The sequence below is a fragment of the Leptosomus discolor genome, chromosome 14 (genome assembly GCF_034619465.1).
Source record: "Leptosomus discolor isolate bLepDis1 chromosome 14, bLepDis1.hap2, whole genome shotgun sequence".
NCBI lineage: Eukaryota > Metazoa > Chordata > Aves > Leptosomiformes > Leptosomidae > Leptosomus > Leptosomus discolor.
Window position 1 is genome coordinate 19052883 of NC_141404.1, and position 15909 is coordinate 19068791.

The 15909-nt window shown below is 41.4% G+C and overlaps 2 protein-coding genes across 2 annotated transcripts; one reads left to right on the plus strand and one right to left on the minus strand.

Annotated features, from left to right (window-relative positions):
* The first annotated feature begins 339 nt into the window (after positions 1–339).
* Positions 340–9662, plus strand: LOC104340441 (acyl-coenzyme A synthetase ACSM3, mitochondrial). Its single transcript, XM_009952486.1, has 13 exons — positions 340–552; positions 1964–2174; positions 2905–3112; positions 3349–3492; positions 4338–4494; positions 5432–5511; positions 6224–6347; positions 6849–6929; positions 7461–7562; positions 8645–8772; positions 8887–8986; positions 9360–9479; positions 9576–9662. The coding sequence occupies exons 1-13, from the start codon at positions 340–342 to the stop codon at positions 9660–9662; spliced, it is 1755 nt and encodes a 584-aa protein (XP_009950788.1).
* Positions 9663–10418: 756 nt separating this feature from the next.
* On the minus strand, positions 10419–15549 carry ERI2 (ERI1 exoribonuclease family member 2). The gene is made up of 8 exons (XM_086473195.1): positions 15527–15549; positions 15172–15314; positions 14841–14968; positions 14534–14690; positions 13900–14000; positions 12704–12785; positions 11973–12061; positions 10419–11762 (listed from the first exon to the last, which is right to left on the minus strand). Exons 1-8 carry the CDS (start codon positions 15547–15549, stop codon positions 10419–10421), a joined length of 2067 nt encoding a protein of 688 aa, XP_086329321.1.
* Between the last annotated feature and the right edge of the window lie 360 nt (positions 15550–15909).

The following is a 15909-nucleotide window of genomic DNA, read 5'->3' on the forward strand; positions in this document are numbered from 1 at the left end:
AAATGTGATCTACAAGATTAGCGGGGCTTGTGGGGAGGCAAGGAACGTGAATTGTAGGAAAGCTGCCGTAGTGACAAGGCTGAGTGCTGCTGGTTGAATGCTGGGTGAGGAGCTCAGCTGCGTGATGGTCATTGGAGAGCAGAAGCCAGACAATGGCTGAACTGGAACTGTCCTCAGCAGTTACTCCAATTAACTGTTGGGATTGTTGTTCGAGTGTATGCCACTGTGTAGTAGCAAAAGCTGTTCTGAAACCACATGGCTAATACCAGGTTTGTATCTCTATCACTGTAGCATTTCTCAGAGAAATAATCAGTACGGAATAACCTTGAAGAGACAGTTATGGCTCTTGCTGCTCTGCATTTTTTACTGAAGACCCCAAGTGCTGTGTCCCTGCGGGCTCCCTTGAGAAGATCTCTCCAACTTTGCAGCCAGTGCTACCCAATTCACGCCTCTTTGAGTTATGAAGCCATAAAACAACAGTACAGACCAGAGGTGCCAGAATACTTCAACTTTGCAAGAGATGTGCTGGACAGATGGACTGAAGTGGAAAAGGTAGCAGTTACTTGGCTTCTCTGATTCTGAAGTATTTAATGCTGGTCATTAATGCTGAGTATCTGACAAATGTGCTAACGGAGACACTGGGGTTATGTTCTGATTGTAATCTGGTGATCACCTCCTGCAGTTTGAACCTGTAGATCCCTTAGGCCACACACTGTCCTGTCCACGAGTCCAAATAGTTCTTTGGTACGGTGAGATTAAGTGTGAGTAAATAGGTGCTTCATAAGTGAGTCTGTGAACTGAACCTCTTTAAACCTTGCATCAATCCTCCCATCAGCTGTGACATGCACACTACCTAGATGTGCCGGGGAAATCATTTGACCTCTGTGTGTTTCATTGCCTGCCTGTAGAAAGAATGATAAATACAGTGTAATGTCAAACCTCATTCACCTATCCCAAATGTGAAATCTTTTGCATCAAGGAATTGGAATCTACAAAACTGAACAACTTTGAACCCCACACCAGACATAAGGCCTGTGCAAGGAAAAGAAATATAGAAAAAACCCATGAAGTATAGGCCTGCCACCTTTCTTACTACATAGGTCTGGTCTCTATCTATGGATGTGGGACTGGTTTTGCAGGCTCAGGCTGTTCATGATGAGGGGCTAAATGCAGTTATGTCCAGCTTGGCAGTAAGAACAGAGCAGAGGCATCACCTTTTGCAGGAAAAACAGGTTTTGTCAGGCCGTAAATGGAGCAAGGAACAGCCTCTGGAGAAGAGGTTTTGCCCTCTGAAGTGCACAGATAAAATCTGCTCCCCTGAAAACGAACCTTAGTATTGTTGTACCTTCAAATAGATAATAAGGTGTCATATTCTTGCTGCCCCAAAGAATTTTTTGCTCAGGATGTGGCTTACTACCCTGCTACTGCTAAATGCATTGGTCCCCTTTAAAGCACATCGTATGCATGCATTTCAAATCACTTCACCCATCAGTTAGGTGAGACATTGATTAAAGGTCACACTGTGTGGGCCTATGCTTTTGAAACTTTGATTTGATTTTTAGAAGTACCAGACAGGCGCAATTCCAGATGAAGCTGAAAATGATCTCCAAGGGCTCAAGAGACTCTGGCGCACAACCCAGAGGTACTCACATTCATCAGCTGCTTTGTTGGCATGACCTGAACCAAAAAGATTCTTCTTTCTCTGTGCTGATTACTGTACAGCCTCTTTAGAGTGTAAGATGAAGAACTCAGGAAAGGAGTACAAATTTCATTTCGTAAATGACATTTATAGGCCGTTCTTTCTAAGGGAGAGTTCCCTGCCTCATTTGGAATCAGTGGCAAAGTTCTGATGCATCCCCAGGTTTCTCCAGCACTGAGTAAGTGATGAATGCTTTTCTTCCTTAAGGTAAAGGCAATGTGTTTCTAAAATGAAGCGTTTGTACTGTACCCTGTTGTGCTATAGGAGGGAAAAAAGGCTAAAAACCCTGCACTGTGGTGGGTAGATGGTGCTGGAGAAGAGGTGAGATGGAGCTTTGAGGAGCTGGGAGTGCTGTCCAGGAAAGCAGCCAATGTGCTCTCTGATGCCTGCGGTCTGCAACGGGGAGACAGAGTTATTGTGGTTCTGCCCCGGATCCCAGAGTGGTGGCTGGTGAATGTGGCTTGCATGAGAACAGGTTAGTAAAAGCGTAGAAATGGTATATAGGTACAGAAATTGTGACTTAAACCAATCCTTGCTAGTTAAAGCACTCAGAACTACCAACATGCTAATGAGGATGAACTAGTGTCATGCTAGTCAAAACCACTCTTGCGAAGTTTTTTCTTCACGGTGCTTTTAGGACTTTTGTGCGTGCTTTAGCTGTTAAGGAAGCCCTGGGAGTCCATGTGCCTCTGTCATTCTTCTCTTTCCAGCACTTGCGATGCATCGCAAACGAACCCTCTTGCTAACTTGCAGTGAAATTAGCCCACACTTAACAGTGTTTCACATGTTCCCCTGTGGGAACTGTTAAATACTCAGCTTCCCAGCGTTTACAGCCTAGAATGTCTTGGTGCCTCACAAACACTAGCAGCAGACCTTGTGAGGCAACAGCTATACTTACCAGTAAAGAAGTCAAGTCCAGAGAGATGGCAATGTTCCAGGAGCAGTGTTTTCAGAACAAGGAGAGTTATTCTACTGATACCTTTTACTGTCCCATGATCAATACAGTATTTGCTAACTCGTGCTATTCCTCACATAACATTTATCTATCAAAGAAATCAGTATATTTACATATGTATGGGCAAGTCCTGCTTTTAGTACAGCTCTGTCCCACTCAAAAGAACCAAGTAAGCTGAAGTCTGCTTGTAGGTAAAGGTGTTATTCTTAATTGTTGAGATTGTTTTTCCGTTCCCCTTCCTTCCCTTTAGGAACTGTCTTGATTCCTGGCACACAACAGTTGACAGCAAAGGACATTCTTCATCGACTACATAAATCAAAAGCAAAGTGTATCATCACTGATGATTCTGTGGCACCAGCTGTAGACTCAGTTGAGGCTGAATGCCAGTCTCTGAAATTCAAGTTGCTTGTGTCAGAGGGCCACAGAGAAGGATGGCTGAACTTTAAAGATCTCCTGAAGTGAGTAAATACCACTGAGAAAGCACCACAGCAATAATGAAAGAAAAGCACAGTGCTTTGTTTTGAATAGGAAATGTTGGCACACACCAATATTTTTTCACCTTTTTAGGACTTCACAGTGGAAGAATATCAGTTTACGATACTTTTGATTGCTGCAGTTATTTTGGTTAAATAGTCTCAAAAATGTGTAAGTGACACTTTCAAATCTCTTTGTTTATCATTTTGCTTATTTTAAGAACTGCTCCTTCTGATCATAACTGTGTGGCCACAAAGTGTCAAGATCCGATGGCCATCTATTTCACCAGTGGAACTACAGGATCACCAAAAATGACTGAACATTCACACAGCAGCTATGGTATTGGCCTCACAGTAAGTGGAAGGTACAGATACCACTTTAAATCAGACTTGTTTCTGTAGGTGGCCACGTGGCAGAAGGAAGAGAAACACAGGATTTTTACCAGAAGCTTTTGTTCCAGTAGTTCAAAAAACAGCAGTTGTTTTACATCCCAAAAAGGTGGGGTTTTTTCTGTAAAACAAAGCAGTTTGAGTCCAGCTGCCTTAGTTTATAGGGAATGTAGCAGTCAGATAGTCACTAACTTACTTTTAACATTTTCTTGAACTTTTGTTAAATTCTTTGTTGTGTATAGTTGATAGATTGCCCATGCACTGAACATCAGCACAAGTTTATGAAGCCTGTATCATAAAACAGAAAAAAACATGGGTCTGTTAAACTTCTGAATTCACGTGTGTCTGGATTAGGCACAACTCCTGCAAGAACAAAATGCTGATAGTTCAGAATCTTTAGATTTATAAAGCAGCATTGTTTATAAAATTGATATGGCAGTGCACTTCACTCTAACAGGCAAAGAATGACAAATCAGAAAACACCAAACTAGAAGTGAGTAAACAAACAAAAAATTCCTCATCCCTAAAAATGAGTTCAACAAAACCCCAGCAATCTCATACATATTCATACAACACCATGTTCTGAGGGGGTGTTAGCTTGTCTGTCAGTATAATTTTTCCCTTAGAAGAATGCAAGATCAGTCTGTCCTGATGACATCCTCATTAGGCTGTGGCTTCTGCTCAGAAATTCAGCCTTTTCTAATTGCTTTTTACCCAACAACCAGTGAAGGATTTGCTTCACTGGCACATCTCTTGATATTTTAATATTTGCCTTATTCCTGCCAAATAGAGAATATGGACCATTTGCTTGTGTTACCAGGTACTGGCTAGACTTGACTTCCTCAGATATATTTTGGAATACATCAGACACAGGATGGGCAAAGTCAGCTTGGAGCAGCATTTTTTCGCCGTGGATTCAAGGGGCATGTGTATTTGTACATAAGATGCCACACTTTGACCCAAGCATTGTCCTCGAGGTAAGTGAGGAGAGCCCAGCAACAAACAGCGCTATTCTCTCTGGCTGGTATTGCCCAGGTTTTCATTTCCCCTGGTGCTGCATGGGGCCAGCGCAGTTATAACTTTCACCGGGCAGTAACCAACCAATTAGTTAAGTAGTGAGTGCTGCAAATATGTACCCCAAAACAAGAGCATATTTGACGTCCAGTTTCATCATATACTCTGCTCTGGATTTGACTGCACAAACCTGCAAGCGTCCATTATTAGGCCTAAAAGTAAAGTACACAAGAAATTGTTCTGGGATTTGTGGAGCACTTTGGTGTTATTAAAATAAGTGACAATAACAGATGAATGAGAATTTCAGTTGCCTTTACCGTGTAATGCCAAGTTAAGGAGTGAAGAGGCGGCAAGGTGGAATTTCTTTAACAAAAGGCACCAACGTAGTATTCTCTTACATCCTCCACATACAACTCTTCATCATTTGAAAAAGACAATAATTTTCATTTTGCATGGAATGACTTTCTCATCATATCCATGTTAATTAGATGGCTGGAAATTGCTACCTATCAGGGTATGTTGAAGAGCACTGACTGTTGTGACACCTACAGAGCATCTAAAAAAGTAGCCTTATGGATTCACTTGTTTTCTACTTAAACTGCAATTATGAAGAAATTGTGCAAAAGAAACTGTAAAGCTTTCAAGAGCAAAAGACTTTGTTATGTTGAAATACTTGTAAAATTATGTAGATTCTGTTTTGAAGAAGAAACTAATTAAATGTAACTGCTGTGCGTTGGTGTTGGCAAGTACAGAGCAAACTGCTTTTAGGACACAACGTTTTATTTGTATGTTTCGTAAGTTGGATGCAGAGATCATGGTATTATCTCTTACAATGAAGATGAAACCTCACAGGTTTCAGTATATCGGCAACATTTACTTTTTTTATTCTAAATTCTCTAGAGTCTGTCAAGATTTCCCATAACCGTCTTCTGTTCTCCTCCAACTGCCTATCGAATGTTTGTGCAACATCAACTGTCCAGGTAAGCAAAAGCAGAGTATCCTTGTTGGTGTATTTGATCAAAACAGTAGACTAAACGCTAATCTCACCTTGATTTTATTCCAAATTTACAACGGCATAACAGTAACATAGCTTATGTATTTCTCAACATTTTGAATCTTAAGTATTAGGAACGAAGTCAGAATACAGGTTTAGGGACAGCTTAACCATCTCAGATTTCATAAATTGCGATGAACTTGCATAACACTTTGAACAGCAGTTTAGCTGAGGATGTAATAGGATACCCATGATATAATGATTAACGGATCTTCAGAAGTGCTTTTGTAATCACATACCCCTCCGTTTGCTTTTCCACTTGTTCCTCCAGTACTACAAGGTACAAGAAGTGTGTGTGTCAGGACAACTTGGTGAAATGATTGAAAGACTCTTTGGCCTCATTTAGCTCTCCTGTGAGTTTTTATTGTCATTAGGGTTGAACTTTGTTATTCCTCTTCTTTTTAGACCCCAGTTCAGATTCTAGATTTTCTAAAATAATACAGAAGGAAACCAGCAGTTTTTCTTTTTTATTTGCATTTTTTCAGATTTGTTTTTGTTTAACACTACACTGTTCAAATGGAATGAACAGCACTCTGTAAAAATGTTGGGTTTATGTAGAAAGGACCCCACAATACAATACTGAATGGGACATAGCAGATAGACGACTGCCAATTTTTTGTTTTCTCTTCCCCAATAAGCTATACCTTCAAAAGCCTGCGGCACTGTGTCAGTGCTGGGGAGCCGATCAACCCTGACGTGATGGAAGAATGGAAAGCGCAGACTAGGTTGGATATTCATGAAGGCTATGGACAGACAGAAACAGTATGTTCTGCTTTACAAATACAGCAATAAATTCCATTCAAGTTGCCAAGAAAAAGTTATTAAAATGATTATACACAGTTATGACTTTTAGGGGAAACGTCAATTGCAATAAGCAACACTAGAAAACCATTTTTTGCAAGTCATAGAACAATCATAACAGCTTCACCCGAAATCCAAGGACTGTTTGTCATGCCCGTGGGCTTTGGATTGGGAACTATACAATAGGGGCATATTACTCATTACTGCATTCCAAATTCTGCTTTAGAATCTATCTTTAGAGCACTCACTAACGTTATTTGGAGCCGAGGGTATGGTTTATTTCTAGAAGTTTGATCTTTGGGTATATGATTATAATGGAGACAATTACTATTTCTTATAGTAATACACAGTAGTAGCTGAGTATTTTAAACCTAAGCTAAAGACTGAATGTACAAGCCTCAGTTTGATTAAAAAAAACCCTAAACACAAACAAAAACTCAAAGCCAACAACGCTTGTTACAGGTGCTGATCTGTGGAAATTTTAAGGGAATGAAAATCAAACCTGGCTCTATGGGAAAGCCTTCTCCAGACTATGATGTCAAGGTATCGTACATCTGGTGACTCAGTCTCTCTCTGTCTCTCTCTCTGTCTCTCTCTCTCTCACGATCACTTTCCAGTAAAGAGGTGTGAAAACTCTGACCTGGAGTTGTAACATAGAGCATCATTCAGCACTGAATGAAAGAGTGAAGAACTGTGTGTCACTGCACCATCCTCACCAACACAGGTGACAACACACTGCTAACTGACAGTTAGATATCAAACTTTAGGGCAATGATAGAAATTAAGTTTTCCCACCCCTTTATTTGTGATCCTCCTTGGGGTCTTACTAATGTCATTATATGTTTACATAGTACTTGGCATTCCTCAGATAAAAGACATAGTGCAAAGTACAGTGGATTAGTGATAATCTTACACTTCAGTTGTCAGAGTAAGACCCCCTACTGCTACAAATAATTTCCCAATTTAAAAAACTTGGATTATGTGTTTTAAATACACACCGAGATTCTATAATCTTAACTTAATGCTTTTTAATTTGGCTCCAAAATAATAAAACTGTATTTTGTTTCTTTTTAGATTATAGATGAAAACAGTAATATTCTGCCTCCTGGAAAAGAAGGAGATATTGCCATCAGAGTAAAACCTACAAGATCGCTTTTTCTTTTTACTTGCTATGCTGTAAGAACCTTTCTAGTTAAAGTAGATGTCCTGTTAAATCTCTGTCACAAGGAATCCAATGGCCCATTTCATTTGCTTACACTCTGCTTACCGATCTGAAAAACCTGTGGGGAGGAAAGAGGGATTTCCATTTTTTTTCCTGCAGATACTTGGTCTACTTATACAATTACATGCTCAATGAGATTGTCCTGCCTAGCAAGTTAAAATCCGCTTTATTTTGATTGGTATTTCCTTAATAAAAAGGGAAATGTTTGATGCCCCCCCCCCATCCCAAAATACATTTTGGCCTAAGGGCTAGAGTCCCCATCTGAGCAGGACACTGTTCAAACCCCTTCCCTCCAGATTTGAGCTTCACAAAGTTTCACACACAGCAACATCTTTCAGGTGCTTTTTCCGTGTTGGGTAGAATTTTCAGTAAAACAGATGCATAATGCTTTCAGCTCTGACACCAGGAAATCTTATTAAATTTTATGAACAGTATCAGCCTAACAGTCAGGTCTTTTGAGCAGCACTGAGCATGCAGGAAAGGAACACCATGCAGACTGCATAGAAAAATTCTTGCAGAAATCAGTTGCATTTGATGTAGAAAGAGTGCTTATTAATTGCACTGTGCTGAGCCAAAACTTTTCTGGGGGTGGGGAAAAAAAAAAACAACAAACCTTCAGGATCAGAGATGCTAGAAATACAAAGGAAAAAGCCATTAAAGTCTAATCACCTAAAAGCAAAGGCTAAGCTCCATAAGCCTCCCTATTTTTGCAACCTTCAGTTGTTCCTAAAGCTATGGGGCATAATATATTATGATTAAAATTTAAAGTCAGTCACAAGTAGTGAAACTGGATTAATTTATTGCAATTTCTTAATTTTGTATCTAGTTTTGTACCTTAGTACTGGTGAGTTAATAATTTTCTATTATTAAGGTTGCACTTGAAGCTGATGCACAGGGCCACAGTATGAACCAGTCTGAAAAGCTGAAATTTTTAAATATTTGACTGTACCAAAACTTATATGCTAAATATGGTAGAATGCAATTTAATGGATTTTTAATGTAGTTTTCATGTAAAATGCAATTTAATATTTCCTAGGATGATCCAGAGAAAACAGAGGCAACAATACATGGGGATTTTTATGTCACTGGAGACAGAGGGATTATGGATGAGGATGGATACTTCTGGTTTGTTGGAAGAGCTGATGATGTCATTAATTCTGCCGGGTAGTTTAAGACTGATGAACAATAAACAGACTTTAATAACACAGATGATTCAGATGTGAAGTTGTGTTTATGTGTTATCAAATACAACTAAAAGCCCTTTCCTCCATTTCAAAGGTACCGTATTGGACCATTTGAAGTAGAAAGTGCCCTAGTAGAGCATCCTGCAGTGGTGGAAGCAGCAGTTGTCAGCAGCCCAGACCCCATCAGAGGAGAGGTAAACAAGTGAAACAAGCTTATATGTTTAAGTAGCTTTGTGCATACCAGAGCTAATAAAGCACAACTTCTAAGAGATTTGTCTATCCAGAGATTTTTTTTTTCTTTTTTAAATTAAAACTAAATAAATTCAAGTTAGCATTTCTACTCTGTCAGACGCTGGAGAATCCACACAGCAAAAAACTGACCAAGGCACGTGCCCCAAATCCAATATAACAAAAGCGCCATTTGAAGCTTTCCCCATCATTCAGACACAGTTTTCGGTCTTTATCAACTCCTTAGTTGTCAGCAAAAGTTTGGTTAAGGTTTCAGCCTTACTGTTGTGTAACACTGTTTCATCAGCATTTAAACCATTGCTGCCGTAACTTCTTTAGGTAGTGAAAGCCTTTGTTGTTTTAACGTCTGACTGTGCTTCACATGACCCGGAAAAAATGATGAAAGAGCTACAAGACCACGTTAAGAAAGTTACTGCTCCATACAAGTATCCTAGGAAGGTAAGTGCTCAAACACCCAAACAGTTTTCACTACCGTAAGACAGCGAGGTAAACTGTATCTTATTTTGTATTGCAACTTCATCTGTTTCCCAATAGATGGAGTTTGTTCAAGAGTTGCCAAAAACTATCAGTGGGAAGATCAGAAGAAATGAACTGCGCCAGAAGGAGTGGAGAAAAGCTTAGAAGTACTTGCTGGTTTTTTATAGGATTTTTTACAAAGTAAGATACTGCAGATTTACACAGTAAGGTATTACACTATGTCCTCCTTAGTTTAGGTTTGAATAAACTCCTACCTGATTCCCAGCATTGGCTGACTCAGGTGCTACGCTAATAGCATAAAAGCACATACAGACTGATACAAATGAAATGGGAAACTCATGTAGTCAAAAGCACAATAGGTGATGTGTGTTAAATAAAGTATTTAATGAAGCATCACCAGCATTTTATCTTTATTGTTATTTAATTTAAAGGATAAAAACCAGTAAGAGTTTAAAAGAACGCTATTGCTTCAAGAATCCCTTTTGAGAAGCATGACAACTTCTAAACACATTTTTAAAACTTAGTTATAATCATTACAAGTATCTTTATAAAAAATGTAAATAAGATCTGTATCATTAAAATGTTCTTTAAGGACTGGACTAGGAAAGAATTTAAAATACATGTTAAAGCAGAAATTTAAGATTTGTAGCAACAGCTGCTTATACTTTAATTTTAGCACTTAATAGTTTTATCTGTTCTCTCACACTTCATAAACAAATACTTCAGGATATATTGATATTTTTGTATGCTTGAGCAATTTCCCTTTCTATCTATGTTAACCAAGCAGTGTCATTTTTGTCCCGTTCTCAGAACATATCTGACATCATTTGATTGTCCTGATTATGTTAAGCATGATCAACTTACTAAGTTTAAGATTTGGACAAAAACAATTATCAATTTTCAAGTTCTCATAGAGGGTCTAAGACACAAATATTTTTTGTTGGAAGAATTTCCTACATTACTGGCGTAAGTTCCAAGAGAAGTCAAAGCATCTGCATTCAGGGCAAGACCATTAGATTTCTCTTTTAGAAGTGCATGTTCCCACTTGAAGTATCCACAACCTTTCTCATTGCCTTCGTGCTTGCCAACAGGACAACAAAAAAATGCTCTGCCATGATTTGGACCAGCATTTGACACGTACAGTTTCTTAGCTCTCCGACCACACTTACACAGAGGGGGAGTTGGTTTTCCATTTTTCACAGCTCTTGCAGACTGATTCAAGTTGACCATGGAGTTCAGAATGGCAGGAGATGCTTTGGGCAAATTTAAGTTTCCTAAAGGTAGGGAATGATCAAAAGATACAGTTTTCTCTTGATATACAGCAAAAGATTGTTTTTTTGCCGGTGGGAACGTTTTTGGACTAGTTGGCTTTCTTTTAGGAACCTCCAAAGGAGTAGAATAGTTTCCAGTTAATGCTGATTGTGCTGAAACAGCATTTACATTTAGAGATGGTAACTTAAAAGCTGAAAGATTCAAAGTCTGCCTTTGTCCTCTTCCTGCACGATAGACAGTAGGATCAGGACTTCTGCAAATGATAGATTTCAGAGGTGCCATAGGTATTAGGGTTTTCTCCAAACTTTGATGATCTGAACTCACCACGGACAATTGTTTCAACATTGTTTTCTCCTCACACACTGTTAAAATATCTGTATTTGAGTCATCTTTGAATTGAACACGTTCTGAATTTTGTTCAAACTGAGATTCTGGTATTAAAGCGACATCTTCCCAGTCCGTCAGCAGAGATAGGCAATCAGAACTAGTGCTGATCTCCTCACTGGAGACACTGACTGAGGGGATGGTAGTGGAGACGAGCACTAGTCCTGACCTGTGTACTGGAGGGCTGTGCTGAGCTGCACTCAGAGGTTGCCCATTGCTCAGTCCTGGCCAAATGCCTGTTGGTACAGTACTGGGACACTGCTGAGCCTGCCCAAGAGGAACAGGAACTCTGTCAGTAGATGCTGTTGAAGAGCTTTGGGATTGAGCGTGTAACTGAGTCCTTGAGCTGCTGCTAGGCACAACGTGGACACCTGCAGAGGAACCAGTGCAAGTGGTCCGTTGTTCTCCAGTTTGTACATTAGAATTTATCTTAATTCCAGCAATACTGTTCCGGTTTGTCTCAGCCAGAGAGTTTGTTTCACAAGTTCCATCTCTAGATGTGTCAGGTCTGCTGCTACTTCCCAGTGGAGTCTTGTCAGTGAAGTTTATACTCAGTGTTCTGGAAATTAAATTACTCTTCGGATGTGCCTAGGGAGTCCATAAACAAAAGGAGATTTTGGCAAGTGAATACCCAGAAGTTTCAGGAATCAATGCACAAAATTAATAAGCATATCAGCCTAGGGATGTTCTGTTCAATTCATAGCCAAGATGCTGGGTTTATTATTTGGATAGCTCACCTTTCAGCTGTATTCCTAGCTATAAAGCAAGTAGAAGAGAAGATACGAAGTAGTTACTCACCTTATCCAAAGATTTAGTAACCCGCAGCACACAACCATCACAAATCAGCCTCCAAGCAAGTCGGGCAGTATTCCGAGAATCATCCAACCCTTCAAAAGTATGGTCATATTAGTGTCTTACGACTCCTGGGGATAGTTCTTATTAGAGGAAAAATGTAATCTAGGTAAGACTTACATAAATGACAGGGATTCACAGGACTCTGACACATAGTTATCTAGTTCATAAAAGGGAAATAGAAGTAAAAACTTCCAAAAAATTCCCTGTACTGAAACATTTGAAGGACCAATCCACAGAGCTGAATATATACCCACAATTTTAAAAATTCTTGTTCTGTTTTATTAATCATGTGAAAAAAAATCATAGTGTGCTGGTATTCTCTTACGCTAATACGCTGTCCAGAGCTATCACGTAAAATCAAGTTTCCTTATCCTTCCTCTGCCGCTTTTGTTTAGCACCCTAGCAATTCAGAAATTGATCTTGTTGAACATGCCCTCAAAAGCACTAGGAGAGATTTCAGAAATTAAGCATGAGGTTAGAAATAACAAACTCTGATCTTAGAAGCATCTAGCCTTTCTTGGTTTGATGTTTTTGTTGGACAGAACATTGCATAACCTGTAAACAATAGTTACTGTTTAGAGTAATGGCTTTACTACCATTTACAGCCATTACTAGCTGCTTTAGTTTAGCTTTATAAAAAATATAGATATTAAAGTGAGGATCATCATACTTACCGGAATGTTCCCGTCCTGCAAAAGCCATCCCCAAATCCTGCAAAGCACCATTTAGCCCTTTAGACTTCCTATTATAGAAGGCCTAAGGAAAAAAATGCAGGTGCTTAACATAAAGCAGTTCAAAACCTCTTCACAGTGAACTGAAAACCAGTTCAGAAATACCACCTTATGCATAATAAATCTCACAAGGCAATTGTGCAAGTCAGGTATCTTCATTTTACAGTCAGGTTAAACAAGCATAAGACCGTAAGTGACTTACCCTGTAACAAATTACAGTGGAAAGAACCCTGAATCCCTTCTCTCAGTCTTAAACTAATCCATTCTGTATTACCTCTAGAGTCATCCATTTGCACTTTATGGCTTACATTGATGAAGGCCTTATCAGAGCAGCATTGAAGAATACAACTATAAATAACAGCTTGAGACATTTAAACTGCTGCATGTTTCAAAGGCATGGGCACTACTGTATTTGTCATAGGAATAAATTCTTTTTAAGTGAGAAAAAGCAAGTATTGCTACTCACTCCCAGCATCTCATTTGATCACAAGAAAGGGGCAATATTCACACTGTTTAGATGCCCAATTCTGCTACTTAGGTTAAAAGCCTAAACTCCAAGTGTCAGGACAGGTAGACACCTGGATCACCCTTTGAAAGCTTCCTTGACTGCACAGGGAAAGGTGCATTTAGGTGCTGTTAGCTCCCAAGTTAGAACCCTGCTGCAGTGTAGACTACGTAATAAAATATACATTCACTTTTCAGTATTATTCATGATATTCAGAATATACTTTCTGGCCCAAGTGCAGTTCACATGCTAGACCTTTAAGCACCTCTGAACAAATGATGATGATTTTCTACACAGCAATGTAAGCAGCAATAAGAGCACGCAAAACAAGGGAAGTTAGGAAGCAAGCAGAGCAAAAGGTGTCAGGAAAGGAAGAGCAGCTCAAAAAATTCTCCTAGGGTTATTCATTTATCTAACAATAACAACAGGTTGTTTTCCTAGCATTAAGATTTCTATAAAATTCACACAGTTCTAGGGCATGCAGTTTGTTATTGAGTGATAACGACGTGGAAAGAAAACAAATGGGTTACTCTCATCACTGGAACATACAATATTGGTTTGTAACCTCAGATAGAGTTAACCTTTGAGATGATAGTATGGGTATAAATGTTTCACAGTCTATCGATCTTCTCACCCTGTATGTTGCTTTGAGATCAATCCAGGAATTTAAAATGTCAGGTTTTCGCAGCTGCTTCCTTTTACACTCGTACTGCAAACACACTCCCAGGTCCCAGTCTGCACAGAAAAAACCCGCAAATAATCCATCACTAAAGACTGGCCTAAAATCTACCTAAACATGGCTTAAAATCTGCATAAAGGGACATAACGTCAACACACTAGTAGTCCTGTACTGCTGGGCAAGGAAGCACAGGCTAATGAAGTCTTTGTACAGGAAAAGCCCCAGGGTTGCTGCAACGGGACATCAGGATAAGTGAACAGATAAGTGAACACCCGTTGTTAGTGAAGAATGGCTTCAGACGGGTAAAGATCCCAAAGACCTCGTTAAATCATCTAGACACATTAAGAACGGTGACACAGTTCACTATATGTAAAGCTGAAAAATGTAACCGTGTCAGACTCTGGAGACAAAGACGTAGTGAACACGTGGATTTCATATTTTCAGTCTTATCTCAATATTGCGCATCTTTACCACCTAGTAACAGGAATTTGGCTTCCTAAAAGTAAAGGCACCATCTCACTAGCGCCACCAAATGTTAATTTTCTATGTGTATTACTCCACAGAAAAAGCAAATGAAAATTTTATTTACCTGTCCAAGTAACAAAGGTACACGCTTTTGCTTCGGAAGTAGAATTACCTAGAATATCTGTACTGAATATAATTTTCTTCTCCTTTTGTATCTTTTGAATCCATTTCAAAAATTGTGACAAACAAATATTTAGAGGGACCCCATCATCAACTTGATTCTTTATGAAAGAGAACAAGAAGCATGTTTGCGTTAGTGTGCACTGAAATTCATTTGAGGTTTAGTCTTTTTAGCCCTTTAAAGGCCTCTTAAAATAAAATAATAAATAGCAATTATACCAGTGTAAAACAGCGCTAAATAGCCATTATACCTGCGTTATACCAGTCAGTTCTGTACAAAATTCAGAGAGAATAGGATGCTCCTGGGGCTGGACGTATGTGTGGAACTCAGATTCAATCTCTCCCGTTGAGGTGTTTAACAGGACTGCTGGAAATTCAACTGTGGCCAAAACAGAAGGACGAAACCAAACAAACCAACCCCAAAACACAAAGCCGGAAAGGTTAAAGCTGTTCGCGGGAATTACCCCGTTTGCTTTAACCGGGGGCTGAAACGTCAGGCCCTAGAAGGAACAGGCCGTAGCGCAGACACAGCGTCCGCAGCCGCCTCCCCCGGACCCCATGTCCCCTCCCCGCCGCACTCACTGATCTCGGGGCCGCGCCGCTCCGCGTCCCGCCAGCACGTGGCCTCGAAGTCCACGACGATCAAGTACCCGAAGCGCTGCTCCGCCGCCGCCGCCCGCCCGCTGCTCCGCGCCCGCCCGCTGCTCCGAGCCAGCCCCAGCTGCCTGCGGACCGCAGCGGCGCCGGCACCGCCTCAGCATCCCCCGCGCTGAAGGGCCCGCCCTCCCCCTGCCCCTCCGCGCCCGGGACCGACGGGAGCCCCGGCCTTCGTAAGGGCCTCGCCCGCCCGGGCCCCGCTGCCGCCGCCCCCCGTCCCTCAGGGCCCTCAGTGGGAGGGATCCCCCACCCCCCCAGTGCCCGGCCCCGCGGCCCACACCTGGCCAGGCGCTTGGTGGCCATCTCCGCCCTCAGCCGCGGGCGGGCGGGCACCGACCCCCCCGGGGGCGCCTCAGCGGCGCAGCGGCCCTTTCAAACCTCCCGCCGCCGGCGGTGGCCCCGCCCCCATCCGCGCTGTCGGCGGATCGGCTGCTCTGGCCTTGCCCGCAGGCAGGTCTGGGTAGTCGCGTGCCGAGGCGGCGTGCTCCGCGGTGGCGGGAGAGCCCGGCGTGGCGGAGGTAGGCTCCGCGGCTAAGTCCCTCCTCGGGGCACCGGGGGAGGAGGGGGCGGCCCGGGGTCGGCGTCAGGGCTGCCCGGGGAGCCGCGGCGGTGGGGCCTGGCCGACAGCTGCGGCGGCGGCGCCCTGACCCCGCGATGCTTTCC